The sequence below is a fragment of the Podarcis liolepis genome (genome assembly GCF_965112155.1).
Source record: "Podarcis liolepis genome assembly, chromosome: 18".
Taxonomy (NCBI): domain Eukaryota; kingdom Metazoa; phylum Chordata; class Lepidosauria; order Squamata; family Lacertidae; genus Podarcis; species Podarcis liolepis.
In genome coordinates this window covers 197023-224997 of record NC_139572.1, presented here as the reverse complement: position 1 = coordinate 224997, position 27975 = coordinate 197023, and the positions used below count along the sequence as shown (strand labels likewise).

General features: G+C 50.9%; 3 protein-coding genes across 3 annotated transcripts; 1 reads left to right on the top strand and 2 right to left on the bottom strand.

Moving 5' to 3' along the window:
- Positions 1 to 320: 320 nt before the first annotated feature.
- On the bottom strand, positions 321 to 10249 carry HAUS8 (HAUS augmin like complex subunit 8). The gene is made up of 10 exons (XM_083484118.1): positions 10105 to 10249; positions 8697 to 8749; positions 8363 to 8384; positions 4809 to 4889; positions 4022 to 4092; positions 3524 to 3598; positions 3068 to 3226; positions 2821 to 2962; positions 1851 to 1992; positions 321 to 580 (listed from the first exon to the last, which is right to left on the bottom strand). The coding sequence occupies exons 1-10, from the start codon at positions 10214 to 10216 to the stop codon at positions 460 to 462; spliced, it is 978 nt and encodes a 325-aa protein (XP_083340244.1). The 5' UTR covers positions 10217 to 10249; the 3' UTR covers positions 321 to 459.
- A 94-nt stretch (positions 10250 to 10343) lies between these two features.
- On the top strand, positions 10344 to 13802 carry MPV17L2 (MPV17 mitochondrial inner membrane protein like 2). The gene is made up of 6 exons (XM_083484219.1): positions 10344 to 10444; positions 11069 to 11289; positions 12177 to 12347; positions 12447 to 12523; positions 12606 to 12734; positions 13244 to 13802. Exons 2-6 carry the CDS (start codon positions 11112 to 11114, stop codon positions 13313 to 13315), a joined length of 627 nt encoding a protein of 208 aa, XP_083340345.1. The 5' UTR covers positions 10344 to 10444; positions 11069 to 11111; the 3' UTR covers positions 13316 to 13802.
- A 456-nt stretch (positions 13803 to 14258) lies between these two features.
- Positions 14259 to 27643, bottom strand: RAB3A (RAB3A, member RAS oncogene family). Its single transcript, XM_083484209.1, has 5 exons — positions 27432 to 27643; positions 21491 to 21718; positions 21062 to 21180; positions 20084 to 20208; positions 14259 to 18488 (listed from the first exon to the last, which is right to left on the bottom strand). Exons 2-5 carry the CDS (start codon positions 21716 to 21718, stop codon positions 18298 to 18300), a joined length of 663 nt encoding a protein of 220 aa, XP_083340335.1. The 5' UTR covers positions 27432 to 27643; the 3' UTR covers positions 14259 to 18297.
- Between the last annotated feature and the right edge of the window lie 332 nt (positions 27644 to 27975).

The window sequence follows — 27975 nt, the reverse complement described above, 5'->3', positions numbered from 1 at the left end:
GAGGTGGCCAAAGTCTGGGAGCCTCAGCTTCAGGATCTGTCCTTCCAGTGAGCACTCAGGGCTGATTTCCTTCAGAATGGAGAGGTTTGATCTTCTTGCAGTCCATGGGACTCTCCAGAGTCTCCTCCAGCACCAGAATCCAAAAGCATCCATTCTTTGGCGATCAGCCTTCTTTATGGTCCAGCTCTCATTTCCATACATCACTACTGGGGAAACCAGAGCTTTTACTATACGGACCCCCACATATAGGGCTGTATAATAAATAAATAAATAAATAAATAAATAAAACAGGCCAAAAGAAGACACTGTTGCAACCAGACTTTGCAGTGAAAGAGTGACGTGCTTTAATACAAAAATTCAATTTAATACAAAAATTCAAGCAGCCTGGCAGAGAGGGCGGCTTCAGCTGCCGGGTTCGGGATGAGAGGCCTGGAGGGGGGCCAGCCTGGGGGTCAGGGCCTAGCCAAAGTAGAGCTGCTTTATCCTCTCGACCCCCTGGGCGTCTTCAAAGACCTTCTGGCAGCGCAGGGAGGCCTCTTTGCCAACATCGGCCGACAAGTCCAGTCCGTGCGCGAAGGTCCTGGAGGAGGAGGAGGAGGAGGAGAGCGGGAAATGGGAGCAGAGAAGCAAACAGGCTCATCTCTTTGCGAAAGATCTAGCAGGGCCCATTGCTAAGAACATGACGTCCTGATGGCTCAGACCGACCAACGTTCAACATTGTGGTTCCAACCAGGCACCTCCTCAAAGGAAACAATGGCAAGGGCCTTCCCCCTATTATTTCTCCCCAGCTTTGATCACTGAGGTCCAGCTCCGAGGGCCTTCTCGGTGTTCCCTCCCTGCGAGAAGTGAGGTTGCAGGGAACCAGGCAGAGGGCCTTCTCGGTGGTGGCACCCTCTCCCATCAGATGTCAAGGAAATAAACCACTATCTGACTTTTAGAAGACATCTGAAGGCAGCCTTGTTCAGGGAAGTTTTTAATGACTGATGTTTTGTCATGTTTTTAATTTTATCATGTTTTTAATATTCTATTGGGCGCTGCCCAGAGTGGCTGGGGAAACTCAGCCAGATGGGTGGGGTATAAATAAATTATTATTTATTATTATTATTATTATTGGTTCCATTGCACCACTGTGGTGAATGACCACTCAGGGATCTCCAACCACCCCCAAAGTACACCCAAGGAAAGCGGGCGTGTCCCTTAAATCCGGTGGGTCTGCTCTGACTAATCCCTTCGTTTCCAATAAATAAATGAGTTTGTAGCCAGCTTCTCCTGAATAGCATCACGTGGATGAGCCTAAATCCTCCCTTTGAAGCCGTCTGAGCCTGTGGGCCACCTTGTGGCAGTGAGTCCCATGGGTGAACGGGCTGCTGAGTGAAGAACAACTTCCTTTCTGAAGCACTGGGCGACCAGTTCTAGTACTTACGAGCAAATGAGAATACCTTCTCTCTACGCATTTGTTTTCTAAAATTTCTGCCTTGTTCTTAGTGTTCTTCTAAGCCGGTTCCAAAAAGGCCCACAATCTCACTGTTTTGTAAAGTGAATCTCCAAGCAAAGCAGAGATGCTCTACTTCAGCAGGGGGGGAAATGGGACGTCATATTTCTGTCTCATTCTTGGAAAGTTTGTGTTCCCAACATGGAGAAAGTCTGTATTCCTAACATGGAGAAAGTCTGTATTCCCAACATGGAGAAAGTCTGTATTCCCAACATGGAGAAAGTCTGTATTCCCAACACGATTCACCAAGATCTCCCTCAGCCCCTTAAAAACTTGCCTCTTCCTCCTCCTCCACCACCCAACCAAACAGGAACCAAGTTCCTTAGGTTCTTTTAAAATGTGCTTTTACTCTAAATACCTTGGCAGCTCGGCAGCCACCTCCAGGGACGTCTCCTCCAGCTCCTTTGTGACGCTCAGGCCCTTGGCGTTTTCCTTGGCGTGCTCCGGCAGGGCTCTGCGCAGAGCTTCCTGAGTGGCGGCCAAGGCCCTCTGCAAGTCGTCTGCAAGTCGAGGGAAGAGATTCAGAGAGAGGCAGAGATCCTCTTAGATGGCAGGCATCAGACCAGGAACCCTCCCCATTGAAAAGCAGATTCTTGGAGAGGATTGTTCCCAGTTGCTGCAACTCCTGCCCTCGGAGGTCTTGCAAAGTGCTGCAGGAGGCGGCTTGTGAGGGCTGTTTCTTGGACCAAGCTGAAACTGCAAATCTCCCTCACTGTCAGGGTGGATAAAAATCAATGTGTTTTTTTTATTTAAATCAGATTTTTTTAAAAAAATAAATCAGATTTTTAAAATAAAGTGCTTTTGGAGGAAAAATCTGCTCCCTTTCTCTTTCCCCAATCTTCTTGTACATTCTGCCTGCTTCCTGCATCACCTGGACTGGCCTGCTGGCTGCCACACCTGTTCCCCAGGTTATCTCCCATACGGGGCAAACCTGTTTGTAACTTAAAGCCTAAAGCCTGCCTTCAGGGATCACACTGCGCTCTGCCTAATCGTGAGTAAAACAACTTTTTGTTACTTATGAATAAGCCTGCGGTGTCTTTATTCTTTTAGGAGGGATTCAAGGGGTCTTACCAGGAAAATATTATTTGGACAAGCCAGATTGAATTGCTTATTGTCTTAAGAAACTCACATTAGTTTGCAACCAGCTTTCTGCTGCGTAAGAAGGGGAAGGCGCTCTGCTAGGTGAAGGAACTCACTAGCGCAAGTTAGGAAGGATATTAATAAGCAATATATCCTCTCCTGCCACCCTCAACATTCCTGCAAGCAGATGCTTCCTGACTCCACATGGGGCTGGAGTCTCTGCTGTTGAGGTGGATCCACTCCCCTACCTAGATACTGGCTCTTGTCCTCGCCCAGGTAGATCTCGTTCACCGGCAGCTCGTGTCTCGCCGTGTCCAGGGCAGTGGCAAAGTGCCTGTATTCCTCTTCAAATGCCGGGCTCTGCTCAAAAACGGGACCAAGCGCTTCAAGCTGGAAGCCCGGGTGGTGGAAGGAAGGAGAGACGTTAGCAGCAGGACAGACTCAAGCCAGCCCTGTCCTCAGATCTGCCCCCTGGGAAGCAGGAAGCCCCCATACCTGTCTGCCCAGCGACTCGGAGAGCTGGCGGTCCTTCCTTAGGCGCTGCAGCCTGCGACGTTTCTTCTGGGCCTCCGCCTGCAGCCTCGCAGCCTCCCTGCTGAGGGTTAACAGGCTCCTCTCGGACCGCCCTTCCAGGAAGGCGGTATTCTTCTCCATCTGTTTGCGATGCAATGTTGTCGGGTTTCGAACACGCGTCCACAAAAGGCAGGTGAAAGAAGAAGTATTTAGTGCCGGGGCTTTTAAAGGGGGGGTTCTCCCTCCTCCTCCTCCTTCTCATTTATATACCGCTTTATATTTTAAAGGGGGAAAATCTCAAAGGCATTTGCAACCCATTAAAGCGGCACATGAAACAATCCAGAATAAAACAAACTCCAGGGAAATATTTCAGATCCTTCTCCAAGTGACGTTTTGCCGCCGGCTCTCAAAGCAGGGATAAGACGGTTGGTCTCTTACCTTTAGGGAGGCATAGGTCAACAGAAGTGTCTCCGATTCCAGCATCCGAATCAGGTCGTCAGAATCAGGAGAGACCTGGAAGAAAACAAAGCCGATTCTTTAACAAATCAAACGGGTGGGAAACTGTCAAGAAAAGCAGGGAGGGAGGGCGAATCTGCTGCAATTCTCTTTACATGCTTAAGAAAGTATAGCACTGCAATTTTTTTAATTATAGAAACCTTAGGTCCCAGATGCTGGTGATCATTAAGCTATGAATTGCCTTCTAAACCGGCGTCTCAAAGCGATTGACACATAAGATAATTAAAGACAACTAAAAGCACAAAAACAACAAATGACCCTCGTGGCCAAGACTGGCTCACCCGCCTGGGAGAGTTTACTGCCACCGAAACGCCTCCCTAACAGCAGACTTAAGAGTATCTGTTTGACAACAGCTCAAGAAGAACCTGTAGCCCCTCACTAGAAAATAAAATCTGCATTCAATGTCTCCGCATGACTCACCAGGCTCTGCTTTTCTCGGGGGGTGGATTTTAGGTGGTGTTTCGAACTCGGTGCTCTGGGGCAGCTTTTGCCTAGAAGTGGCAACCAGAGAAAAGAGAAACACACACGTACAGTCACATTCCAGTTAACAGTCAAAAGCCGATAGGAGACTGGGCTGCAACTGGGAGGAGGGAACCCACAAATGGCTGTGACAATGACCCCCCTGCTTTCTCCGTTTAGTGTTTTCCTGGAGCGTCTCCACCCCCATTGTTCTGCCCAGACACGGAGGTCCAGCTCCGAGGGCCTTCTGGGTGTTCCCTCCCTGCGAGAAGCGAGGCAACAGGGAACCAGGCAGAGGGCCTTCTCGGTGGTGGCACCCTCTCTCATCAGATGTCAAGGAAATAAACAACTATCTGACTTTTAGGAGGCATCTGAAGGCAGCCCTGTTCAAGGAAGTTTTTTATGTTTTGAGGTTTTGTTGTGCTTTAAAATATTCTGTTGGGTGGCTTGGACACCTCCGGGGGCGGCTAAACTAAATTTGGGGGTGCCCGGTGGATCTTTGCACCCCGGCGGTGCATATGCTAAAGACATCTCTGGGAGCGATATCAAGGGGTCTCGTCCTGGACGAAAGGAGTTGCCTTATATATCCCACAGGGGGGGAAAGGCATCACTGAACCCCTGGGTCTTCTGCGGGACATGGCCCCCCACCCCTCTGAAAACCACGCAGAAGTTCTCTCATTGGGGGCGAGAAAGGAGGCCAGCACCTCTGCAACCAGTTCAAGGCTGGAACTGGAGGGAACACACGTACTTTTGATGACAGAGACCTCCAGTTCAGGCCGGGATCTTCCATGGCTCTCCACCAGAGTGGACTGCAAAACCTCGTGAGGGTCTAGAGGAGGGGAGGAAAATCCAATTATAATTGGTCTCTAAGGTGCTGCTGGACATTATATATATATATATATATATATATATATGCAGGTTTTGGTGTCCTCGGGTGTCTTCCCGTGTAAAAGTTGGGGTGTCTAGGCGACGTTTCGACGAGGTCTCACTCGTCATCTTCAGGCTGGTGCTTTCGGCTTCTTGTTACTGGAACAGAGCGGGATCTCAGTGTTTGAGTTCCTATAAATACTGTAGAGGGGTGTGGTGTATTGCCTCAAAAGTTCTGGGCAGAGGGGAAGTTCCCAGGCTAGTGTTCTTTTCTTCTTTTGTTCCTTAATTACTTGAGGGATATCTTGAGTGATTTCTTGAGTGATATTCTGAGTACCACTTAGGTGGGTCATTAGGTGTGGATTAGTTGCTAAAGCCTGCGTGTCTTGACCTCTTGAATTTGTGAAGAGTTTTTCTGGGAAGATGGCTGTACTGCACTTAGTTGTGCTTTGGCTTGGCTTCGTGTATAGGGGCGAGCTGTGGTTTTGTGCCCTGTGCCAGCCAGATCTGTGTAGGGATTGCAGGGGGGTGCAGCATCCGGAGTTGCCACTATGGTTTGGTTACTGGATGGTGTCTGTAATTTATCTGTGGAGAGGGTCTGGGTTTGGGTCTGGTGTGGTTGATTGGTGGTGGCGTTCTGTGTGCCTCTGGATCTGGTGTCGGTTTTTGTGGGGAGGGCTAATTTCCAGATGTCTGGCAGGCGGGACGTGTCGTCACGCTTGTTCATGTTGTGAGGGTGTTTCTCTATCTCGATGGCTTCCATGATTATTCTCTTGTGGTGATGTTCCATGTTAAAGAGCAATTTGGAATCTGCAAAATTAATTTCGTGTCCTGTTTCTTTCATGTGTTGGAAAAGAGAGGAAGATTTTTCTTCTTTTTTGACGGCATTCTTGTGTTCTGCGATACGTGCATTTATTCGTCTGTTTGTTTGTCCAATGTACGTGGCTGGGCAGACTTTGCAGGGTATTTCATAGACCCCTTGGTTTTCCAACTGGATTTTATCTTTGGGGTTTCTGAGGATATTGGCTATTTTTTGGTTGGTGCAAAAGGCTGTTTTGATATTGTGTTTATGGAGGATTTTGCTAATTTTATCTGTAGTGCCCTTGATATAAGGAAGGAGGGCCATGCCATTGTTTTCTTCCGTGTCTTGGTTTTTGGGGGGTGTTTCTTTTTGGATTAGCTTCTTAACCCTGTTTTGCAGCAAAACAGGGTTAAGAAAAAGCAAAACAGGGTTAAGAAGCTAATCCAAAAAGAAACACCCCCCAAAAACCAAGACACGGAAGAAAACAATGGCATGGCCCTCCTTCCTTATATCAAGGGCACTACAGATAAAATTAGCAAAATCCTCCATAAACACAATATCAAAACAGCCTTTTGCACCAACCAAAAAATAGCCAATATCCTCAGAAACCCCAAAGATAAAATCCAGTTGGAAAACCAAGGGGTCTATGAAATACCCTGCAAAGTCTGCCCAGCCACGTACATTGGACAAACAAACAGACGAATAAATGCACGTATCGCAGAACACAAGAATGCCGTCAAAAAAGAAGAAAAATCTTCCTCTCTTTTCCAACACATGAAAGAAACAGGACACGAAATTAATTTTGCAGATTCCAAATTGCTCTTTAACATGGAACATCACCACAAGAGAATAATCATGGAAGCCATCGAGATAGAGAAACACCCTCACAACATGAACAAGCGTGACGACACGTCCCGCCTGCCAGACATCTGGAAATTAGCCCTCCCCACAAAAACCGACACCAGATCCAGAGACACACAGAACGCCACCACCAATCAACCACACCAGACCCAAACCCAGACCCTCTCCACAGATAAATTACAGACACCATCCAGTAACCAAACCATAGTGGCAACTCCGGATGCTGCACCCCCCTGCAATCCCTACACAGATCTGGCTGGCACAGGGCACAAAACCACAGCTCGCCCCTATACACGAAGCCAAGCCAAAGCACAACTAAGTGCAGTACAGCCATCTTCCCAGAAAAACTCTTCACAAATTCAAGAGGTCAAGACACGCAGGCTTTAGCAACTAATCCACACCTAATGACCCACCTAAGTGGTACTCAGAATATCACTCAAGAAATCACTCAAGATATCCCTCAAGTAATTAAGGAACAAAAGAAGAAAAGAACACTAGCCTGGGAACTTCCCCTCTGCCCAGAACTTTTGAGGCAATACACCACACCCCTCTACAGTATTTATAGGAACTCAAACACTGAGATCCCGCTCTGTTCCAGTAACAAGAAGCCGAAAGCACCAGCCTGAAGATGACGAGTGAGACCTCGTCGAAACGTCGCCTAGACACCCCAACTTTTACACGGGAAGACACCCGAGGACACCAAAACCTGCATTCCTGTACCCGTGAAAATCTACGAAAACATATATATATATATATATATATATATATATATATATATATATATATTTGCTTTCGTAGATTTTCACGGGTACAGGAATGTAGGTTTTGGTGTCTTCGGGTGTCTTCCCGTGTAAGAGTTGGGGTGTCTAGGCGACGTTTCGACGAGGTCTCACTCGTCATCTTCAGGCTGGTGCTTTCGGCTTCTTGTTACTGGAACAGAGCAGGATCTCAGTGTTTGAGTTCCTATAAATACTGTTGAGGGGGTGTGGTGTATAGCCTCCAACGTTCTGGGCAGAGAGGAAGTTCCCAGGTTAGTGTGTCTTTTCTTCTTTTGTTCCTTAATTACTTGAGGGATATCTTGAGTGATTTCTTGAGTGATATTCTGAGTACCACTAATCCACACTTAATGACCCACCTAAGTGGTACTCAGAATATCACTCAAGAAATCACTCAAGATATCCCTCAAGTAATTAAAGAACAAAAGAAGAAAAGGCACACTAACCTGGGAACTTCCTCTCTGCCCAGAACGTTGGAGGCTATACACCACACCCCCTCAACAGTATTTATAGGAACTCAAACACTGAGATCCTGCTCTGTTCCAGTAACAAGAAGCCGAAAGCACCAGCCTGAAGATGACGAGTGAGACCTCGTCGAAACGTCGCCTAGACACCCCAACTCTTACACGGGAAGACACCCGAAGACACCAAAACCTACATATATATATCATCCTGGTTTGCCGGAGCGGCTCCCAAGCGGTTTACCGGCGTTGAAATAATTGCATGATGGAGACAAATAAACACAGATCAAAATCAGAAATGGCTGAAATGAAACCGCAAAGAATAGACCTTGTCTTCTAAGAGCCAGTTGCATAACGAAAGCGATGGGGGCCTCTTGTATTCCAGGAGGGAATTACCAACCCAGATTGCCTTCTCGACAGATTGAACCATGTCGGAAGGAACCCCACCACCATGTGATCTTCCCCCGAGAAAGGCAGGTCCACCCCAGAGAGCCCCTTCAAGATGCTTGACCCCACCCTCCCAAAAAAAACTCACCAGCTGTGGCTTTGGCAGCGGCCTGGAAAGGAAGAATAAGACATGGCAAGTTAGGCATGGGCTGTTATGTCATGGTTGGGGAGTGGGAGTGTTTCAACACACTCCAGCAATTGGACAAATCAAAATACAGTGGTACCTCGGGTTAAGTACTTAAATCGTTCTGGAGGTCCGTTCTTAACCTGAAACTGTTCTTAACCTGAAGCACCACTTTAGCTAATGGGGCCTCCTGCACCCACAGAAGAATTTCTGTTCTCATTCTGAAGCAAAGTTTATTAGCAATTATTTTAGCTAAAACGGAAATGCAAAAAAGAGGAATTTCACTTCAAGACCTCACCTTTCCAGATCCTTTTTGATAGTCCAGGTATCGCGAGGGCACGATTCTTGCCCCTAAGGAGGCAGAAAGGAGGCAAGAGGGAAAAGCGTGAAACGGGAAGAGGCACGGTGCCTCTGAGCATGTCAGGAGCAGCTTTTCTGAAGACTGTGGCAGGAGGGGGCAAAGCGCCTCCCCTCTCCAGAACGGCAGCAAGCACGTGCAGAGTTCCTCTTGCTCCTGTAGGGACCCTTGCCCTCCCCAATGGGCATAGCCAGGGGGGCAGCTGCTCACCCAAAATCAATAAAAATACTGAACTAGCTGAAGTTCTTCCCCCCCAACATAAATCATGACTATGCCCAAGCAGAGGGCCTTCTCGGTGGTGGCGCCTGCCCTGTGGAATGCCCTCCCACCAGATGTTAAGGAAATAAACAACTGCCTGACTTTTAGAAGACATCTGAAGGCAGCCCTGCTTAGGGAAGCCTTCAATGTTTGATAGTGTTTTTAATATTCCGTTGGAAGCCGCCCAGAGTGGCTGGGGAAACCCAGCCAGACGGGCAGGGGAGAAATTCATTATTATTATTATTATGTGCAGAGACCTCTGCGCACGTGCGGCTCCTTCACCCCCACCCCACCCACATCATGTGCATCACACTTACCCTCTTAAGGGTAAGTACGTGTGCGTCCTATGGGGCGAATGCAGGCTTTCGCTGAAGCCTGGAGAGCGAGGGGGGTCGGTGCGCACCAACCCCTCTTGCTCTCCAGGCTTCAGGAAGCTATCCGCTAGCCGTGGGAGACACAGCTCTCCCACGGCTAGCGGAGAGCTTGCCAGCACCCAGAAGCTTGGGGCGCGCTGAGCTCAGCATGCCCCAAGCTTCGGGCAGCGCTCCACTAGCCCTGGGAGAGCTGCGCGAAGTCGCGCAGCTCTCCCAAGGCTTGCGGATAGCAGCCTGTTCTGGGGGCTGGGGTCGGGGGAAGCTCGGGCTTCCCCCCGCCCCAGCCCCACACCTGGGGGGGGGAAATAATTCCCCCCAAAAACTAGGTGCGTCCTATGGGGTGAAAAATATGGTATAACCTATCTAGGAGACCGTTGTAAACAAATTAAAACGTTAGCTGGACTTTAAAAAAAAATCACTTGTAAAGTAACGACGTTTGTGGACAATTAAGAAAAATGAAAATTATGGAAACTGCATTGATATGTAAACTTGGAAAATTAGTCATTAGGATCCATGTAAGGGATTGAGGGAAGTCAAGAGGTTTAGAGAATGTCGCGAAATAAATAATTTGTTGCAAAATTGTATATGTAAAAAAACATTTTTAAAAAAACCCGAAGCCGCGGTGCTCGCGAGCATGTGCAGAGCGCGGGCGCCTTCTCCCAGGCGCATGTGCAGAGCGGCCCCGCCTCCCCCGAGCATGTGCAGAGTGCCGTCACCTCTCGGCTTGGGCCGGGCGCCCGCCTTCTCCTCCGAGGCCGGGCCGGGCTCCGCGCGGAGAGCAGCGCCGCTCCGGAGAGGCGAAGAAGCCGCCGCCTCCTTTCCCGCCATCGCCCTCCGGCGAAAAGGGCCCGCGGCGCATGCGCACGGACACCGAGACGGAGGAAGCCGCGCGGCCAGAGCGGTCCCCAGCTCGCTTCCGGGCGGGCGTCACGTGGCTCTGTGGCTCACGTGACCCCGCGGAGGCGGAAGTGGGAGGCGGCGGCCTCGGCTCGGACTCTGACCCTCCTCGTGTTCCCCTGGGAGGCGGCGGCCGTGGAGGCGGAGGAGAGGCCCGAGGTGAGAGTGCCTCTGAGCATGCACAGAGTGCCGCAGGCGGACTGGCGAGGGCGGGCGGAGGCCAGGACGGGTGTTGTTGTTACTCACATTAATAATAATAAATAATAAAAATAAATAATTATAATTATACCCGCCCATCTGGATAGGATTCCCCAGCCACTCTGGGCGGCTCCCAACAGAATATTTAAAACGCGGAAAAAATCACACCAAAGCTTATACGTAAAACTACTCTTAAGGCGCTACATTATCATTTTTAAATTCTTCTGGAAGGATTAAAGACTTAAATCATATAACTTTTTTGAAGACTTGATTCTTTTAAAGGAGTTTTTAGGCTTTTAAGAAGAGTCTTTTTAATTAGCTTTTTGAAGAATTGTTTTAATTTATTTTGACTACGTCAGACCAACACGACCACCTACTTAAACCTTAAAGACTTAAACAGGCCTGCCTTCAGATACCTTCTAAAAGTCAGATAGTTGTTTATCTCCTTGACATCTGATGGGAGGGCGCCACCACCGAGAAGGCCCTCTGCCTGCTTCCCTGTAGCCTCACTTCTTGTAGGGAGGGAACCGCCAGAAGGCCGTGGGAGGAAGCTCACCATCTTGTTTGTGTCCCCCCTCTCTGCAGTTCTCCCCCCAGCCAGCTGCTGGGCCTGCGACGAAGCGCCGAGATGATGGCCCGCGGCCGGCAGATCTTCTCCGTCTACTGGAAGCCACTCTTCCAAGGCCGCCTCCTGCTGGTGACCAACACCGTCAGCTGCGGGGGGCTCCTGGCTGCCGGGGACACGCTCCGCCAGGCCTGGGAGATGAGGCAGGATCCCAAGCGCAAGCGGGATCTGGCCCGCACAGGTGAGCCCTGCCTGCCTCTTGCTCAAAACTGCCTTTCCACGGCGCTGCCTGGGATTTCAACCCCAGGGGTGCAGACAGGCCATCAGTCTGTGAGTCGTGGCCATTAAGCCATGCTCCTCGAGAGGTCAGGAGGGTGGCAACACGAGAGCAGGGCCTTCTATATTACACTGAGATCTGTCTGTTTTTGGTATTAATTTCACGCTCTTTTTTGGTTTTGGTTTTGTGACTGTGGAACCCAGTTTAGCTACCGATTGGTTGATTGTGTGACTGCAGTACATTGTTTATTGCTTTCATTTTATGGTCTCGTTAAGATAGTAAAATTCATGCTAAACAGCTGTCTTAGGGGTTGTTTTTAATGGTCTGGAATGGATTAATCCATTTTTGCATTCCTTTCTATGGGAAAGCGCGCCTTGGTTTGGGAACGCTTTGGTTTTGGAACGGACTCCTGGAAGTCCCCTCCACCTCAGCTTTTCACAAGCGCTCCATTTAGACTTCCAAGTGATGGAGCCTCTTTTCTTTGCCTGTGGTAAAGGTAAAGGGACCCCTGACCATCAGGTCCAGTTGCGGATGACTCTGGGGTTGCGGCGCTCATCTCGCTTTATTGGCCGAGGGAGCCGGCGTTCAGCTTCCGGGTCATGTGGCCAGCAGGACTGGCGAGCCAGAGCAGCGCACGGAAATGCCGTTTACCTTCCCGCCGGAGTGGTACCTATTTATCTACTTGCACTTTGATGTGCTTTTGAACTGCTAGGTTGGCAGGAGCAGGGACCGAGCAACGGGAGCTCACCCCGTCATTGCGGGGATTCGAACTGCCGACCTTCTGATCAGCAAGTCCTAGCCTAGGCTCAGTGGTTGAACCCACTACAAATATGCCTTCTCCTCCTCCTCAGCCCGCATGTTTGCCATCGGCTGCAGCATGGGCCCCCTCATGCACTACTGGTACCTGTGGCTCGACCGCACCTTCCCTGCCGCCGGCTTCAGCGGGATCCGCAGCGTCCTCAAGAAGGTTTTCATCGACCAGATCGTGGCCTCCCCGGCGCTGGGCGTTTGGTACTTCTTGGGTAAGGACATTGACACCGCTAGGAGAAAAATCCCGCTTGTAGGCGTGTGGAGGGGGTCAGGTAGGGCCCAGGACTGGCATTTCCTTTCTCTCCCTGCAGGGATGGGGTCTCTGGAGGGGCAGACGCTGGACCAGAGCTGGCAAGAGTTGGAGGACAATTTCTGGGAGTTCTATAAGGTAAGACTCTTCCCTCCCCGTCCCGGACATCACATCCTGTCCCGTGGGGCAGCTGACCCCCGTTTCCTTTCCCCGCTCGCAGATGGACTGGTGCGTGTGGCCCCCGGCGCAGCTGATCAACTTCCTCTTCCTGCCCGCCGCCTACCGGGTGCTCTACATGAACGTCATCACTCTCGGCTGGGACACCTACCTGTCGTACCTGAAGCACCGGGTGGGTAAACTGAGGCAGCGGCACAGGGCGCGAGTTTGGGGTCTCCGGCGGAGAGAGGTTATCCCCGAACTGCAGCCTCAGCTCCTTTGAATCAGGAGTTGGGGGGCCATGTTCTCTTGTAGGGCAGATGTGGGCAGGACAGCAGAATCATTTCTTATTTATAGCCCACCCATCTGACTGGGTTGCCCCAATATTTTAAAGCACAATCAAAACCTCAAAACTCTGCCCTCCAGATGCTTTGGGACTACAATTCCCATCATCCCTGTCCAGTGGTCCTCTTAGCTAGGCATGATGAGAGTTGTAGTCCCAAACAGCTAGAGGGCCGAGTTTGGGGCTGCCTGCCTTAAGGGGTCATTTCAGCAGGCTGTGGTCCGCCCAGCTCACGACTGTCCGCCCAGCAGCAGCTCTCCTGGGTTTCTGGATCAAGAGGATACTCTCTGCTCTAGCCAGAGATCCCACCAGCTGCATAGATCCCCAACTGATGAGATCCCACCCCGCTTTCTCTCTAGCCTAAGCACCCATCACTCAGCCTGGAGGAAAACGAGGAAGCCGACACAGTCGAGATGGAAACGACCGGGTGAACGAGGGCCACTGACTTCTGCCAAGGTTGGATCCAGAACTCGTGCCGGAGCCAGCTTGGGGCCCCACCAGATCGGTGGCTGGATCTGGGAAGCAGGCGCCGTCCCCCGGGTGCGCAGCCTTCTCTCCTCCCAGCCGAGGCCTCGACTCCCTCTTCCAGCAGCGCCTCGGATCCTGAAACGGGCTGGGGGGCAGATTTGGCACGGGCACCTCCCGACTGCCAAGCCCGGTCCTTCCCAATTCATTCGAAAGTGCCAGATCTTTTTGCGCTCCCCAATTAAAGAAAAAGCAGGTGGCCTTTTTTTGCACGCCGTTGCCAAGACAGGTGGTTCTTCTCTCTGGTTGCCGTCGGGTTCAGGCGGCTTGTCCTTTTAATGACTGATGTTTTAATGTATTTTGAATCTGTTGGAAGCTGCCCAGAGTGGCTGGGGAAACTCGGCCAGATGGGCGGGCTAGAAGTAATAAATTATTCTTATTCTTCTTATTAAATTATATTTTGAGTGCGGCGGAGCTGCCAGGCTCCGGACTGCAGTCGAGCGGCAACGGCTGGCCACACACCAAGCTTGCAGGTTTGATCCCCGTATGGGACAGCTGCGTATTCCTGCCTTGCGGCGGCTTGGAAGAGATGACCCTCTGGGTCCCTTCCGACTCTAAAATCCCAATCTTTCCTTGTTTCTAAAAACTTACTCAGCCTCCCAGCCTCACCACAGCCTCAGCCCCCTATCAAAATGCGAGAGCAACAGCGTGGCGCTCCCTGCTTGCGGTTCCCAGCAGGTAGACTGCCTCTGTTGTTGGAGGCGCAACCACACCAATAAGCCCCAGCCCACGCCACAAACTGGGGGAGAAAACCCCTTTGAAAAGCACCCGGCCCCCCTTGCCACATCAGACCCCCTTCAAGCGCTCGGCCTCCCCCTTTTCTTCACAGGGACTTGCGGCATGGAATGCTTCTCGTGATCAGAATTTTATTTCTTCACAACTCTCCTTGGTACCACGATATTGGGATTTCCTTTCCACCCCATAGCTTTTCGTTGTTTTTGTTTTTTTTAAGAAACTGAACTCATTTTGACACTTCCGACAGGTTTTTCTTTTAAATACAGTACAGCATATATATATTTTTATATTTATATATATATATATAATTTTCCCCATAGAAGTAAACTTCACAAAGAGAGAGAGAATGTTTTGTGTCTAAATATCCGCCAAAACGAGAGAAAAAAACCCAAAACCGTACGCAGCGTTTCCATGAAAAAAGAAAAGGGGGGTCGTGGGATGGAGGGGGTGAGGAATGAGAGAAAAAGGGAATGTTTTAAACAGTGAGAGTTTGGTCGTTTGAGAAGATTGACAGCCAGGAGTTCTCCAGGTAAAGCGGGGAAAGATCGCTTGCGGGTCCGAGGGGGCGGGAGCAGCAAGTGGGGACAAGGCAACCTTTCCCCCCTCCTACAGCACAACAGCCTCTTCCCCAACCTGGTGCCCTGCAGATGCCACCAGCCTTGGGCCAAAGGGGTTCGGGTTCATAGGAACCGCGGTCCAAGAAAAAACCTGGAATGGGGGGTGCAGGGAATGTAGAAGCTGGACAGGGCAAACCAGCCTTCCAGATGTTGGCTGGGCTCCCAACAGCTGGCTGCTGATGGGATCTGGAGCATCAGCAGCACCCAAGGGGGCAACAAGTTCCCCCTCCCCGTGTTGGAAGGGAAGGCAAGAGGCGGCGCCCAAGCGAGTCCTGCTCCAGAGTAGGCCCATTGGAACAGGCCGCCCTACGCCAGCCACGTCAGTTCATTTTGGGTTACAGAGGCTGCATCTGAACTCTACGCGGAGAGGATACTGCAGTCACGGCTGGGAGCTGTAGTTTTCAGGGTGCCGAGAGCTCTTAAGAGACACCCCGCCTCCCTCAATTCCCCTTAGGGTTTCCAGGTGGGTCTGATCGCCTGCATTATGATCTCTCTTTTAGCGCTTGGGAATTCTCCTCTTGCAACCTTTTACCCCGTCAGCATTTCCTGAAACTTGGGCCCTGTGTGTGTTTTCCAGGACTACAACTCCTGCTGAGAGTTGGTAGGGGACCCCGATTCCCTTCGCAGAGCCTACCGTTCCTCCCGTTTTCTGGGAAGAGGGGCTGGCTCTGGAATTGGCTCTGTGGTGGAAATCTGTGCCTCCTATTTCCAGCTCTCAGCGTCCTTGACAAACAACGCTTCCCATAATCCTTTAGGGGAACCTATGGCTGCTTCAAGTGCAATGGTGCTGCCATGACTATTCAGTGCAGACGGGGCCGGAATCGGACTTCCTGCCCTGCAAAGTACAGAAAGCCAAAGCTAACACATTCCCAATTGCAAATCAGTTGCGTCGACACAACTGGGTCTGGAAGATCAACAGGACTGGATCAGACTGGTGGGCTTGACTGGGGAAGGTGGTTCCACAAAAGTGGACCTGTGTAATTTGAAAACGTCCAGAGACCCAAGTTTGGGGAACGCAGCCCTACGTGGTCTGCACCATCAAGGACCCAAACATGCTCCCAGAGGGTATATGTCAGGGCAAAGAGGAAGCTGCGTTATACAGAATCCCATGTCGCTCAGGACTGTCAACACTGATTGGCAGCAGCGGTCCAGGGTTTCCAGCTCTGTGCAGATCACAGAAACTGAACCCGGGACCTTTCACTGGAAGATACTGGCCCTCACTGGCCAAATGGAAAGGATGGAGTTGCCTGTGATGGTGAACCCACTCTGGGAATTGTCGCTCCGTGAGGGGATGGGGGTCTCCGGTTCCCAGGGATCTTTGGGGAGGGGTTTTGGAGTGCTTTAAAAGCTGCCCTACAGTTCCCTGGAAAGAAGAGTTGACTGTTTAACCGATTTGGGAACTGTAGCTCTGCAAAGGGAAGAAACTACTATTCCCATGTTTCTTTGGGGGGAGTGTGGGCAGCTGTCACTCTTTAAAGCGGTGCGATACTGCTTTAAACGGGGATTAATCCGAGGAGGAGTTTAGCGGCTGCTTCTGTTGCCAACCTCCCTTCCTCGGCCCGCCTTATTCTCGTTCATCTTATTAAATACGGTGTTGTTTTTTAAAAAGAGAATAACCTACAAGCAACTGAAAAACCGTGTATGTTAACATTTTCTTTAAATAAATAAAAAAAACCCCAAACGCACGCTCACACACACATGAAACATAAATAAAACCACCAGCAGCACAAAGCACGGCACGGCAAGAAGACCTCCAAACACACGCACACACACTTCAGAGTCTACTTCTATTTACAGGGAACGGGCCTTGGGGATTGCATTTCCTTTTTCCTGTACACCAAGGAAGACGGGAGGAGGACCGGACAGGGGTTTTTGCAGGGGAAAAGAAGGGAGAGAGAAAGAAAGAGAGAGAGACGCAAGCCATCCTCTGCAGGGCAGCGGTGGGAATCAAGGAAAGCTCTCCTGGCGGCATTTTGGTGACGCCGGACTGGCAAGGAGGGTCTTTGCCCTCCCTGGCTAGCCAGCCTGCGAGGCCAAAAAGTTTGGAAAGCTGGGAGATCTGTGTCCAGACAAATCGGAGGCCAGGAGAGCCCCGCAACTGCAAATTGAGCCGTTTCCTAGATTGTGGCTGTCGTATGAAAGCATACAGAGCCAGGCGGCGTTTTCTACGCTGCCGAACGAGGCTTCAGAAGGGAGATCGGCAGACCTCCAGATTTTCTGGGGTTCCCAACTCCCTCGCTGACCGCCAGCCACACTGGCTAGCAGGTCAGGAGCTGGACGTTGCCTGGAGGGCCGGAAATGTCCTGCCCTGAAGATGCCACAATAGCCACACGCCGCCTCTTCGGGAGGAAGAGAGACGGAGAGGAGGGGCAGGCACGGAAGCAGGTGTGAGCCTCCCCACTAGCGGCCTTGCAGGACCAATCCTGCTTTGGAGAGGGGCCAAATGGGGAGGGCGGCAGCTGCAGAATTGAAACACGGGGGCCGAAGTAATTCGGCTTCACAGGAGTCAGACCGTTGGGTCTGTCTCGCTCGGTATATTGTCTACACTGACCGGCAGTGGCCCTCCAGGCGGCGGGGGGGGGGGGTGTTTCCAACTCCACCTAGAGATACCACTGGGGACTGAGGACCGGAGGGCAGGTGCTCTACGGCTGAGCAACGGCCCAATTGCTAAAAAACAAAATTAAGACTCCCGTCTTTGCGGTTGATTTCAACGAATATGCCTTGTGAGGAATGAAGTCGCTGGTCCATTTAGCTTAGCGCTGCGCCCACTGGCTGGCAGCAGCTCTCCGAGGTTTCTTTCCCCCAGGCTTACCTGGAGCCGAGACCAGGGGCCGGAGCAGAGAGAACTTCCTTCGGCACGGAAAGCAGCCGCTCTAACCGAGGAGCCAAACTCTTGCAGCAACGGCAGGTCCAGGCCTGGGGTGCCTGCTCTGCTCTCTTCAACAAGACGGGGGGGGGGTGTTTTTTGGGGGGAGACACACAGAATGCATGGACAAAAGAACCAGCAAAGGAAGGCGGAGGAGGAGGAGGAGGAGGAGGAAGAAAGAGGAACAGCGGTGGACACCCAGATTTGCAAAACCAAGAACAGCTACAAATCGAGAGGCGTGTGGTCCAATAAATAAATAAATAAATAACATAAAGAAGAACCCGGAACAGTGGAAACAGCTTCCTCTCGACGCTGACCACCCGCCTCCCCGGCCCGCCCCACAAAGAAAAGACGATCCACACAGAGAAGACAGGCAGGGGGCTGAATTCTCACCCCTCCCTTAAAGGAGAGCGAGGGGAGGGGGTTTGTTTTTAAGCTTTGACACCCCTCCTAGGCTTGGGGTCTCGTCCCCCCCACCCCCACCCCAAAAACCAACAACCCCACAAAGGATAAAGCAATGGGATGGGTCAATGGGGGTGGGGAGGTGGCTAGGCCAGGACTCCATAGTTACTCGGGAGGTGGCGGGGGGGGAGAGATGAGGCAGGCAAGGAGGAAGGTGCGGCAGGAGGGGGGCAGGGGGAGGTTCGGGGGGCTCCGCCTGGGAGTCTCTTCAACAGGCACAGTCCTGGTGCGGGGGGGCTTGCTGGTCGGTCAGCTGCGGACCCTGCTTGGCCCCGGTGACGGCGGGGTCGGCCGTGTCCAGCGACTCGGACATCTTTTCGCAGATAATGTCCACCAGGCGCTCAAAGGTCTGCTTGACGTTGATGTTGTCTTTGGCGCTGGCCTCAAAGAACTCGAACCCTGGCACAGAGGGGAAGGGGGGGGGTTTGCAAAAATGAAATAAAATAATGAACACAGAGAGAGACAGAGCGCGGGGGAGGGGGGCAGGAAATGCAGGAGAGCCCCGGAAGGAGAAACAGGGATCTCAAAACGCCCAGCAGGACCCCCGACAAGGCAGAGACCCTCCTCCCTTGGCCAAACACAAGAGGGGGGGAGACAGAGACAGAAACTGCCCCCTACCTGAGGGTGAACCTCTCCCATATTCCCCTGCCTCATATTTCCCCCATTCTTCTCCTTCCATCATTAACACCATCCTCATCCTGAATCGTCTGATTATTATTATTATTATTATTGTAACTGTTAGCACTATTTCATTTATATGCAACCAACCAGGGCGGCCCCCGACAGAACATTAGAAACACAACAAAGCTGCCCCGTGGAAGATGGGAGCCAGCTTGTTTTCTGCTGCTCTGGAGGGCAGAACCTGAACTCATGGCTTCAGGTTCCAAGAAAGGACTAAATATCAGGAAGAACGTTCTGACAGTAAGAGCCGTTTGACAGTGGAAGAGTCTCCCTCCTTGGGAGGTGGTGGCCTCTCCTTCCTTGGAGGTTTCTAAGCAGAGGTCTGGGATGCTTGAGCCGAGATGCCTGCATTGCAGGGGGCTGGGCTGGATCCAGGACCCCTTCCAACTCAAACAATTCTATGAATCACCATTCATTATTGTTATCATACCACTTAGTATTACAGTGGCACCTCGGTTTTGGAACGTCTCAGAAGTTGGATGTTTCGGATGTCAAACACCAAAAACCCGGAAGGAAATGCTTTGGTTTTCAAACGCTTTTCCGAAGGCAAACATGCTATGCGGCTTCCATATTGAGTTTAAAGGTAAAGGGACGCCTGACCATTAGGTCCAGTCGTGGCCGACGCTGGGGTTGCGGCGCTCATCTCGCTTTATTGGCCGAGGGAGCCGGCGTACAGCTTCCAGGTCATGTGGCCAGCAGGACTGAGCCGCTTCTGGCGAACCAGAGCAGCACACGGAAACGCCATTTACCTTCCCGCTGGAGCGGTACCTATTTATCTACTTGCACTTTGATGTGCTTTCGAACTGCTAGGTGGGCAGGAGCAGGGACCGAGCAACGGGGGCTCACCCCGTCATTGCGGGGATTCGAACCGCCGACCTTCTGATTGGCAAGCCCTAGGCTCTACTTCCGGAAGTAAATGCTTCGGTTTTCGACCGCTTTTCGCAAGTCAAAAGGTCTTCCGGAATAGATTACGTTCGAAAACCAAGGTGCCACTGTCTTTTAGCCACCACCACCACCAATTATTAATATTACCATCATGAAACATCATTATTTTTATCACCATTGCTTTTATTACTCTCCTCTCCACCGTTCTTATTACACTAATACGCCCTTTTCCTCCAAAGAGCACAAGCCGCTGCCCATGGCCCCCCCCCATCGTCACAACAACCCTGCGAGGCAGCCTAAGCCATCCTTGGCGGCTCAGAAGAAACCTTGCAAAGCCCTGAAGCCTCTTCCCCTCCTGGATTCCTGCTTTCCCATCTCTCTCTCATTCCCACAACCCCCAGAGCACCTTCTTCCGGCTGCCGACTCACCCAGGTGCTCGGCTAGCTGGCGGCCCCGCTCCGACGAGACGACCCGCTCGTCCTCCATGTCGCACTTGTTCCCCACCAGCAGGACCTGGGCATTGTCCCATGAGTAGGTCTTGATCTGGGTCGACCTGGCGGACAGACGGAAGCAGCAAGGGGGGTCACGGGAAGACAGGACAGCCAAAAAGACCACTCACCGCCTCCCCTTCCTGTGGAGCTTCGAAACCAGTGATGGCCAAACTCGGCCCTCCAGCTGTTTTGGGACTACAACTCCCATCATCCCTAGCTAACAGGACCAGGGGTCAGGGATGATGGGAATTGTAGTCCCAAAACAGCTGGGGGGCCCTTCCAGTGATTGGACTATGTGCTTCAGAAGCGGAGAGATCTCTGGCCTCCATCTGGGCTAGCAAAGAGCAGCCTGAAGTCTCTTTCTCCCCCAGAGTACACTTCTGTATTGCCCGCACTCAGGGTGGATTTGATTTAAATCAAATCGATTTAAATCACGATTTAAATCATTAGTAAGACTTGATTCAAATCACTTCTTTTTTTTTTACAGAAAGACTCATTCTTGCTGGTATAATCTTAATATTTACAACCAGAGGAAGGCTTCCTTTTTGGAATAATAAATTTTCAGAGTCGTTTTTTACTGATTTGGTTATACTACTAGAAATACACTGACAGATAATTATGAAATTATGGTGAGGTTTAATAAGTCAAGAGTTTATATTTAAACTTTTCTGCTGTACTTTGTTGGAAGGAGGAAAATAATCAATTCCTTAATAACAATTTAAACAATTTATTTAACTAGAACAATAACGTTATAGCATGTACACGGAAAAATACGGTATATCTTGGTATTGTTACAGTGAGGCTATTATTGGATTATAATGGAAAATTAGTAAAAATTATTATCAAAAAGATGAATAATAGTCCAGAGGCTGGTGACACCCCCCTCCCACCCCCAGGGTCTCCCCCGGGACTCACCAGTCCTGGACGGCGTTGAAGGACTCCTCGTTGGTGATATCGTACATCAGGATGAAGCCCATGGCTCCCCGGTAGTAGGCGGTGGTGATGGTCCGGTATCGCTCTTGCCCGGCCGTGTCCTGGGGAAAGGCCAAGAGAGGCTGTTACAGAGGGGCCTGGCAGGATCAGGCCCACAATTCTGTCCCCACATCAGCCGGAAGGAGCTCTTTCTTGGCGGAGAAATGGGGCTCTTTCAGCCACATTGAAAGATCACACCTGAAGGCCGCCCTGTTTAGGGAAGCTTTTAATCTCTGATGTATTACTGTATTTTAATATTTGGTTGGAAGCCGCCCAGAGTGGCTGGGGTATAAATAATAAATTATTATTATTATTACTACTACTCCATCTTTCCCTTAGCGAGTGACCCTGAGAGGCGGGCCCTTTCCTTACCCAGATCTGCAGCTTGATCCGCTTGTCGTTGCGGTAGATGGTCTTGACTTTGAAGTCGATGCCGACGGTGCTGACGAAGGCGGGCGTGAAGGAGTCGTCAGCGTAGCGGAAGAGGAAGGAGGTCTTGCCGACGCTGCTGTTGCCGATGATGAGGATCTTGAACATGTAGTCAAAGTTCTGGTCGGAGGACTCTTTCTGGCCATAGCGGGCGTCGGTGGCGGAGGCCATCTGGGGAGGGAGGGGGGCAGGAAAGGTGGTGAGACACGGGGGGGGGTGGCCGGGGTGACCCTCGCTAGCACCCCAGGAGACACCCGTGGAAGCCAGAAAGGATTAAAGAGAAACCAAAGCAAGAGCTCATGCGCTCTCTGTGGGGCTCCCTTTGAAGGTGACCCGGAAACTGCAACTAATCCAAAATGTGTCAGCTAGACTGGGGACTGGGAGTGGAGACCACATAACTCCAGTCCTGAAAAACCTACATTGGCTCCCAGGACATTTCCAAGCACAATTCAGAGTGTTGGTGCTGAAAGTCCTCAACGGCCCAGTAGACCTAAAGGAGCATCTCTACCCCCATCATTCAGCCCGGACACCGGGGTCCATCTCCCAAGGGCCTTTTGGCGGTTCCCTCCCTGCAAGAAGCGAGGTTGCAGGGAACCAGGCCTTCTCAGTGGTGGCACCCTCTCCCATCAGATGTCAGGGAAATAAACAACTATCTGACTTTTAGAAGACGTCTGAAGGCAGCCCTGTTTAGGGAAGTCTTTAAGGTTCAATGTTTTAACATGTTTTTAATATTCTGTTGGGAGCCAGCCAGAGTGGCTAGGGTAACCCAGTCAGATGGGTGGCATATTGATAAATTATCATCATTAGAGATCTGTTTCTCAAAGGAGCCTCCCTCAAAGGGCTTTTTAGAGAGTAAAATGGGCAAAAATAAATTAGTAATGGTAACAAGGCTCCCAGCCCTGTCTTTCCCCCTTATCTTAACCATGCAAAAAAGGACCAGCGTTATTAATGGTGCAACAGACTGGGAAGAAAACGAATCCCAGTTTCCGTTCCACATCCACCTTCCTCCACTCCCTCCTGCAAAGCAGCTCACCAGTCAGAGCAGGCGAGCTGGAAATGTGAGCTAGCAAAAAATGCTTGCGGAGGGGAGAAATAATAATTAATATGTGGTTATTAGTCAAAGTGACATTCAGAGAACTGCCTTCCGCTGGGGGGGAATATCTATGCGAAGGAAAAAAAGACGGCAAAGACAGAAGCCTGTTCAGTTCCCCTCTCAAATCCCATCGTTCGTTGCCGTGTTTTGCCGGGCACGATAAAAAATACAGCATCTCCACCTTTTTAAATAAATGCATGTATTTAAATGTCGGTGGGGATGCATCAACCCCAAGGCAAGTTTTAAGAATCGGGAACGAAGACAAGGACCGTTCATTTCCGGCCGGGGGCTTTCCACGAATCCGTCGCCATCTTTTCCATTCGAGTACCCCCCCCCCATCTCATTCGCCCACTGCCCCAGATCCCTTTCTAACCCTGTTGGATTAAAACTGCTGAGCGAAATAAATTTGCAAATCTCTCTTTGTGGACAGCGTCCACAAAATGCTGCTTCTGGCCAGATTTCCCCGGGAGTCTGGGGGTGGGGAGGGCCGCAGCCCTATTAAACGGCCCTTCAACCCGCACGCTTTGTTCCACGGCCTACTTTTCCTTCTGCATAACCCTTTTAGCTAATTAAACGGCCAGCCGCTCGCATCAGGCAAATCTTGGGGCCGCTGAGCCGTTCCTACAGGAGGCGTCAAAGCGACCTAAACCGGGATTTTATGGGAGGGGGAGACACATTTGCACACTCAGGCCGGGGAGGATTAAATAAATAAAAACCCCAGATCCTAGTTAGCGGTATTTTCGTGCATCAGGGAGGGGGGTCCCCAAGCTGCGTTGGGAAGGATGCGTCCCCCGGTTCACCCCAAACCTCCAGGAATTTTAATTCTGGCAAAGAAGCTAAACCCCCAAAAAGGATAACAAGGAAACAGGATTAAGGGAGATCAAGGCAAGAGACGGGCAGCTTGCTTTTGCCAACGCAAAACTCCTTATTTCCTTCGAAGAAATGGAGAGATGCCCCACCACCACCACAGATGACCGACAACTTGCGCACCCCCCCCATTGCATGCCTGTTTGTGGCATGCAGGATTGACACCCCCCCCCCCCAGAAAAAAGGTGACTAATTTGGGAAGAGTCTGGATACGGGAAGAGGGCTGATCTGCCTTTTTCAGGCTACAGCTATCTCAAGCCCTGACTGCAGTGGGGTGTCAACACAGCGCCCCTCCTTCAGATGCCGTTGGACTACAAAGCCCATCATCCTTCTCCTTCAGCGGCACTGGCCGATGGGAGTTGTAGTCCAAAAAAGCCCCAGATATTCTTGCACATCGAATCACACTTTTCCCCCTTCTTCCCAGCAAGGGGAAAAAAATCGTGCCTTTGTGAGCAGGCAAAGGAGAAGAAGAGCCACGTTTTCCTGCGTCAGAGGAGGCGGTCCGGAAAGCTAAATTTGCCCACGCGGGATGTTCTGTCCCTGGTATCGGGAACAGGCTGCCTGCCGGCTGCGATCCTGCGGGGTCTGCTTCCTTCTGCAACCCCGACGACACACACAGAGGGGTAAAAGAAGCTGTCTTATGTGGAATCCAGACTAGCTTGCCTACCTAGCTCAGTAATGCCTGCTCTGACTGCCAGCAGCGGCTTCCCAGGTGGATGATCATGGGTCCTGAATGCAAAGCAACTGCATTCAAACTTTCACGGGGGGGCAGGAAACGCCCTGCTTTCAGCTCCCTCCCCACCCAGAATGGGGACCCCCACCCACTAATCTTGCTTACAGGAAATGAATATAGGCTGCATGGCATAATATTATTGTTGTTGTTATTGCTATTATTATTTATTGAATTTATATACCGCCCTATACCTGGAGGTTATCAGGGCAGTTCACAGAATAAAATCAAAACATAAAAATACATAAAATAAAAACAACACCATATCCATGATAATAACAATATTACATGTCTCCTCTTTCTTCCAAGGATGACTGAAATAAGATTACAGCTGTTTCACTGCATAACTCACATTTGCCCCAAGAATTGTTCTGATAATAATGATAATATTATTATCTGCTCTGTATCCCATATTTCCTCTGAGGATTACTCGATATAGATATCTCTTCTTCCAAGGATGCTCAAAATAATATTATGGTTATTTATTACATAACTCACATTTGCTCCAAGAATTGCTGTAATAATCATAATATCATAATTTGTTCTGCATTCCATATTTCCTCTGAGGATTACTTGCATATTCAAGTTGTTTATTACATCTCCATATTTATGTAATTATTCCACTTCAACTAGGCCTTTGGCTGATTTGACATCCAATGCCCTTTTAAAATGTGTTGGGGAGTTGGGGCGCGATTGGATTGCTCTCGTTTTGATTTTTATTCTGCATGTTGTGGTTTTATATTGTGATTTTATCTTCTGAACTGCCCTGAGACCTGCGGTTATCAGATGGTATACAAATTTACTTAATAATAATAATAAATATATTTATCGCCTAGCCCACCACTCCTCCAAGAATCCCTCTAATAATGCAGAAAACAGCTATTCTATGTATTATGCAGCGTCTCAAACATTGTAAATATATGTTGCATTTCCTCCAGGACGCTTAATTTGCAGGACAGGATGAGAAGACACTCAACGGCCTCCAAGGTCACCCGGCGCATGGAAGAGCGGCGATTTGAACCCGGGCCGTCGTCTGCCTTGCTTCCCCCTATCCTGCCCTCCCCGCCGGCCCTGCGTGACCCCAAGGGCCACACTGTGCACTGTGCAATTGCCCCAGGGGCCGCACGGCCTCACGGTGGGTGGGGCCAGGAGCGGGAGGAGCCACCGATGCAAATCTTGCCTCCAAGAGGCCTGGTCCGAGTTCGAGAGCAACATTCCAGCCAGTCCAAACCCAAGAGGAGGGTGCCAAGGGCCTGGTAAGAGAGGCCCCGGGGCCGCATGCGAGATTCGATCCAATCCTGCCCAATACAATCTAACAGCCGACAACAACGGAGGTGGATGCTCAAGCAGCAGGGCCCCATCTGTTTGCCTGTCCGCAGATAGACTGCTCCTGAAGAGGGGGCTCCGCCTGAGCCACCCACAGGCCCTCTCCTCCTCCCCACACATTTGGTACACACACACACAGCCCACTTTTAAATGCCACCCAGGCAGGGCCGGATTGAGGTCTGATGCGGCCCTCAGCTCCTGAAGGTAACGGGGGGGGGGGGCTTTCTATGTCCAGCTGTCCTTTGTCCACTACAAATTGTCGCTGTTTTTGGTGCTGAATATATGCTATATGGTCACTGGTGGACCTAATAGGTATCTCAAGCCATTTGCGCATGTTGCCCTGCAACCAGTCCATGCAGAATGTCGGCACCCTATATATAGAAAGGAGCAAAGCAGGGATATTTGAGGGAACAGATGGGGCCCCGACTTACATCCGAGGAGCCGACACAACATAAAACACGGTTGCTGGATGTAGGTTTTATTTCATTTATTTTTTATCTTATATTTTGGAACTGGACATCCAGTTTTTTCTCCCTTTAATTTGTCTGGGGCCGCCAAGAGAGTGGGGCCCTAAGCTAGAGCTTGTTGAGCTTCGACGTAAATCGGGCCCTGCACCCAGGCCAACAGCCATCATCAGCCCCGGTCCCCGCAGAAAAGAAGTCGATCTTGGCGACATCAATAGGGCCCAGCTTCCTGGTTGCCCTTGGCACCCGGGCATCAATCATTCATATGCCAGGCGTTGCGTGGCAGCCCTTTGGCCTGGACAGCCGTCCATCAACAGGACACACGCTCCTTTCTCCCCCTGCACAAATCTGATCCAGTTGCAAACGGATGAAAACCAAGAGGACAGGAGGTGGAATTGCAAAAAAGGGGGTAATACACTCTGGAAGCAAGGGATGTGTGCGATGCTTCAATAGGTCTACTCCGAGTAGGGCTAAGGCTGGCCCAATCCATTCCATTTTCTCTCCTTCCCGTGCAAAAGGCAAGGCAAGCACCCAAACCCATCATCTCCTTGCCTACATTCAATGCTGCATCGCTCACCCCAGAAAAGCACGCAGTGGGTTGCAATTATGGTCTGCCAAAGGGGGTGGGGGTGGGGAGAGGATCCAAAAAACGTGAATCAATTGCCTCTCTCCGCCTTGATTTTTCGTTTTTTAGCTTTGCAACTGGCAAGCTCTCTCTGCATCAGAGGAATTGGAAAAGGGGGCAGAGGGAGAAAGAAAAAAACCATCTTAAGCTCGTTCTACTCATCCGAAAGGTGAGCTCCTGCCAAAGCGATTCGTATCCAGCTCCTTATAAAACGCAGAGGTTTGGGAAGGGGCTTTTTGCGTTGGGGTTTTTGCCTTTTTTGCAAAGAGATGCCTCCCCCCCCCCCTTGCAAATAAGGCCCACCAGATCTGGCTCCTTTTCCAACCTGCGCTGCTCGCTCCCCCCTCCCACCCCGTCCCTCCTTTCCCAATCCGCCTGTTTACCATCTGCATCGCCGAAGCCTCTTTTGCCAGGCCAGCATTTCCAGCTTAGCCCATCGCCGCCCATGGCAAGAAAATGCATAATAAAAAAAGAGGAAAGCCCCGCTCCCGTTAGCAAGCCGGCATCATCCCTGTCCAAAACACCTCCATTTTTAATTATATCTTTTTGGTAAAGAATCCAGCGCTTTAGGCTTGGCTTTTTTTCTCCCCCCCCCCCTTGCAATTCTGCATCTTCTTCTTTTTTTGCATGTGTCAAATGAAGGTTACCAGCCCCCCCCCCCGAGACGCGTTCTTTCGCATGCAATGCAGGGATGCGAAAGGTGCAATGCAGGAAAGGGGGAAAGACGGCCCCCGGGGGGTGCAAAGCTGGGGGGGGGGTTGCCCAAGGCGCGCACTCACCTCGGGAACGCGCTTCGGGTCTAGCAGCAAATGCAGCAGCAGCAGCAGCAGCAGCACAAGCGGCGCGAGGCGACGGCACCTGCCTGCAGAACCCGGGCTGACGTCACCAGCGCTCCGAAAGGGGAGGGAAGGCTATGCAAATAGGGCGGGTGACGTCAGGGAGCAAGGCGCCGCCTCCGCCTTCGCAGCTCCGGGAGGCGGGGTGGCGGGAGCTGCCATCCCGCCACGCGATTGGTGGATCGCCTAGGATTGGCAGCCCCGTCACCAGCTCGCTTGAAACCCAACGGGGCTGATTTCTCAGGAGAGAGAAGCCTCGCGAAACCTCGCGAGATCTCTTTCTCCCGCCATTTTTTCCCCTTACCCCCCCCCCAGGCGTATCTAGGGCGAAGCAAATCACGTGACCCTGAGGGAAAATTATTTCTTCTTAAATTCTATTTTTATTCGAGGGCTATTAAGCTATTAAGCCCTCGAAGAAATGCTGGTCATGAGGGGAATTTATTTATTCTTAATTCTGTTTTTATTCAAGGGCTATTAAGCCCCCTCA

Excerpts from the sequence above, each read along its gene's own strand:
- HAUS8 (XM_083484118.1), bottom strand. The coding sequence starts at position 10,216 with ATGGCGGGAAAGGAGGCGGCGGCTTCTTCGCCTCTCCGGAGCGGCGCT. Across the intron at positions 4,093-4,808 it reads GGAGGTCTCTGTCATCAAAA|GCAAAAGCTGCCCCAGAGCA; the intron begins GTACGTGTGTTC and ends TGCCACTTCTAG. Across the intron at positions 1,993-2,820 it reads GGACAAGAGCCAGTATCTAG|ACGACTTGCAGAGGGCCTTG; the intron begins GTAGGGGAGTGG and ends CTCGACTTGCAG.
- MPV17L2 (XM_083484219.1), top strand. The coding sequence starts at position 11,112 with ATGATGGCCCGCGGCCGGCAGATCTTCTCCGTCTACTGGAAGCCACTC. Across the intron at positions 11,290-12,176 it reads GCGGGATCTGGCCCGCACAG|CCCGCATGTTTGCCATCGGC; the intron begins GTGAGCCCTGCC and ends CCTCCTCCTCAG. Across the intron at positions 12,735-13,243 it reads TGTCGTACCTGAAGCACCGG|CCTAAGCACCCATCACTCAG; the intron begins GTGGGTAAACTG and ends CTTTCTCTCTAG.
- RAB3A (XM_083484209.1), bottom strand. The coding sequence starts at position 21,718 with ATGGCCTCCGCCACCGACGCCCGCTATGGCCAGAAAGAGTCCTCCGAC. Across the intron at positions 20,209-21,061 it reads TTCAACGCCGTCCAGGACTG|GTCGACCCAGATCAAGACCT; the intron begins GTGAGTCCCGGG and ends TCTGTCCGCCAG. Across the intron at positions 18,489-20,083 it reads CCAGCTAGCCGAGCACCTGG|GGTTCGAGTTCTTTGAGGCC; the intron begins GTGAGTCGGCAG and ends CCTCTGTGCCAG.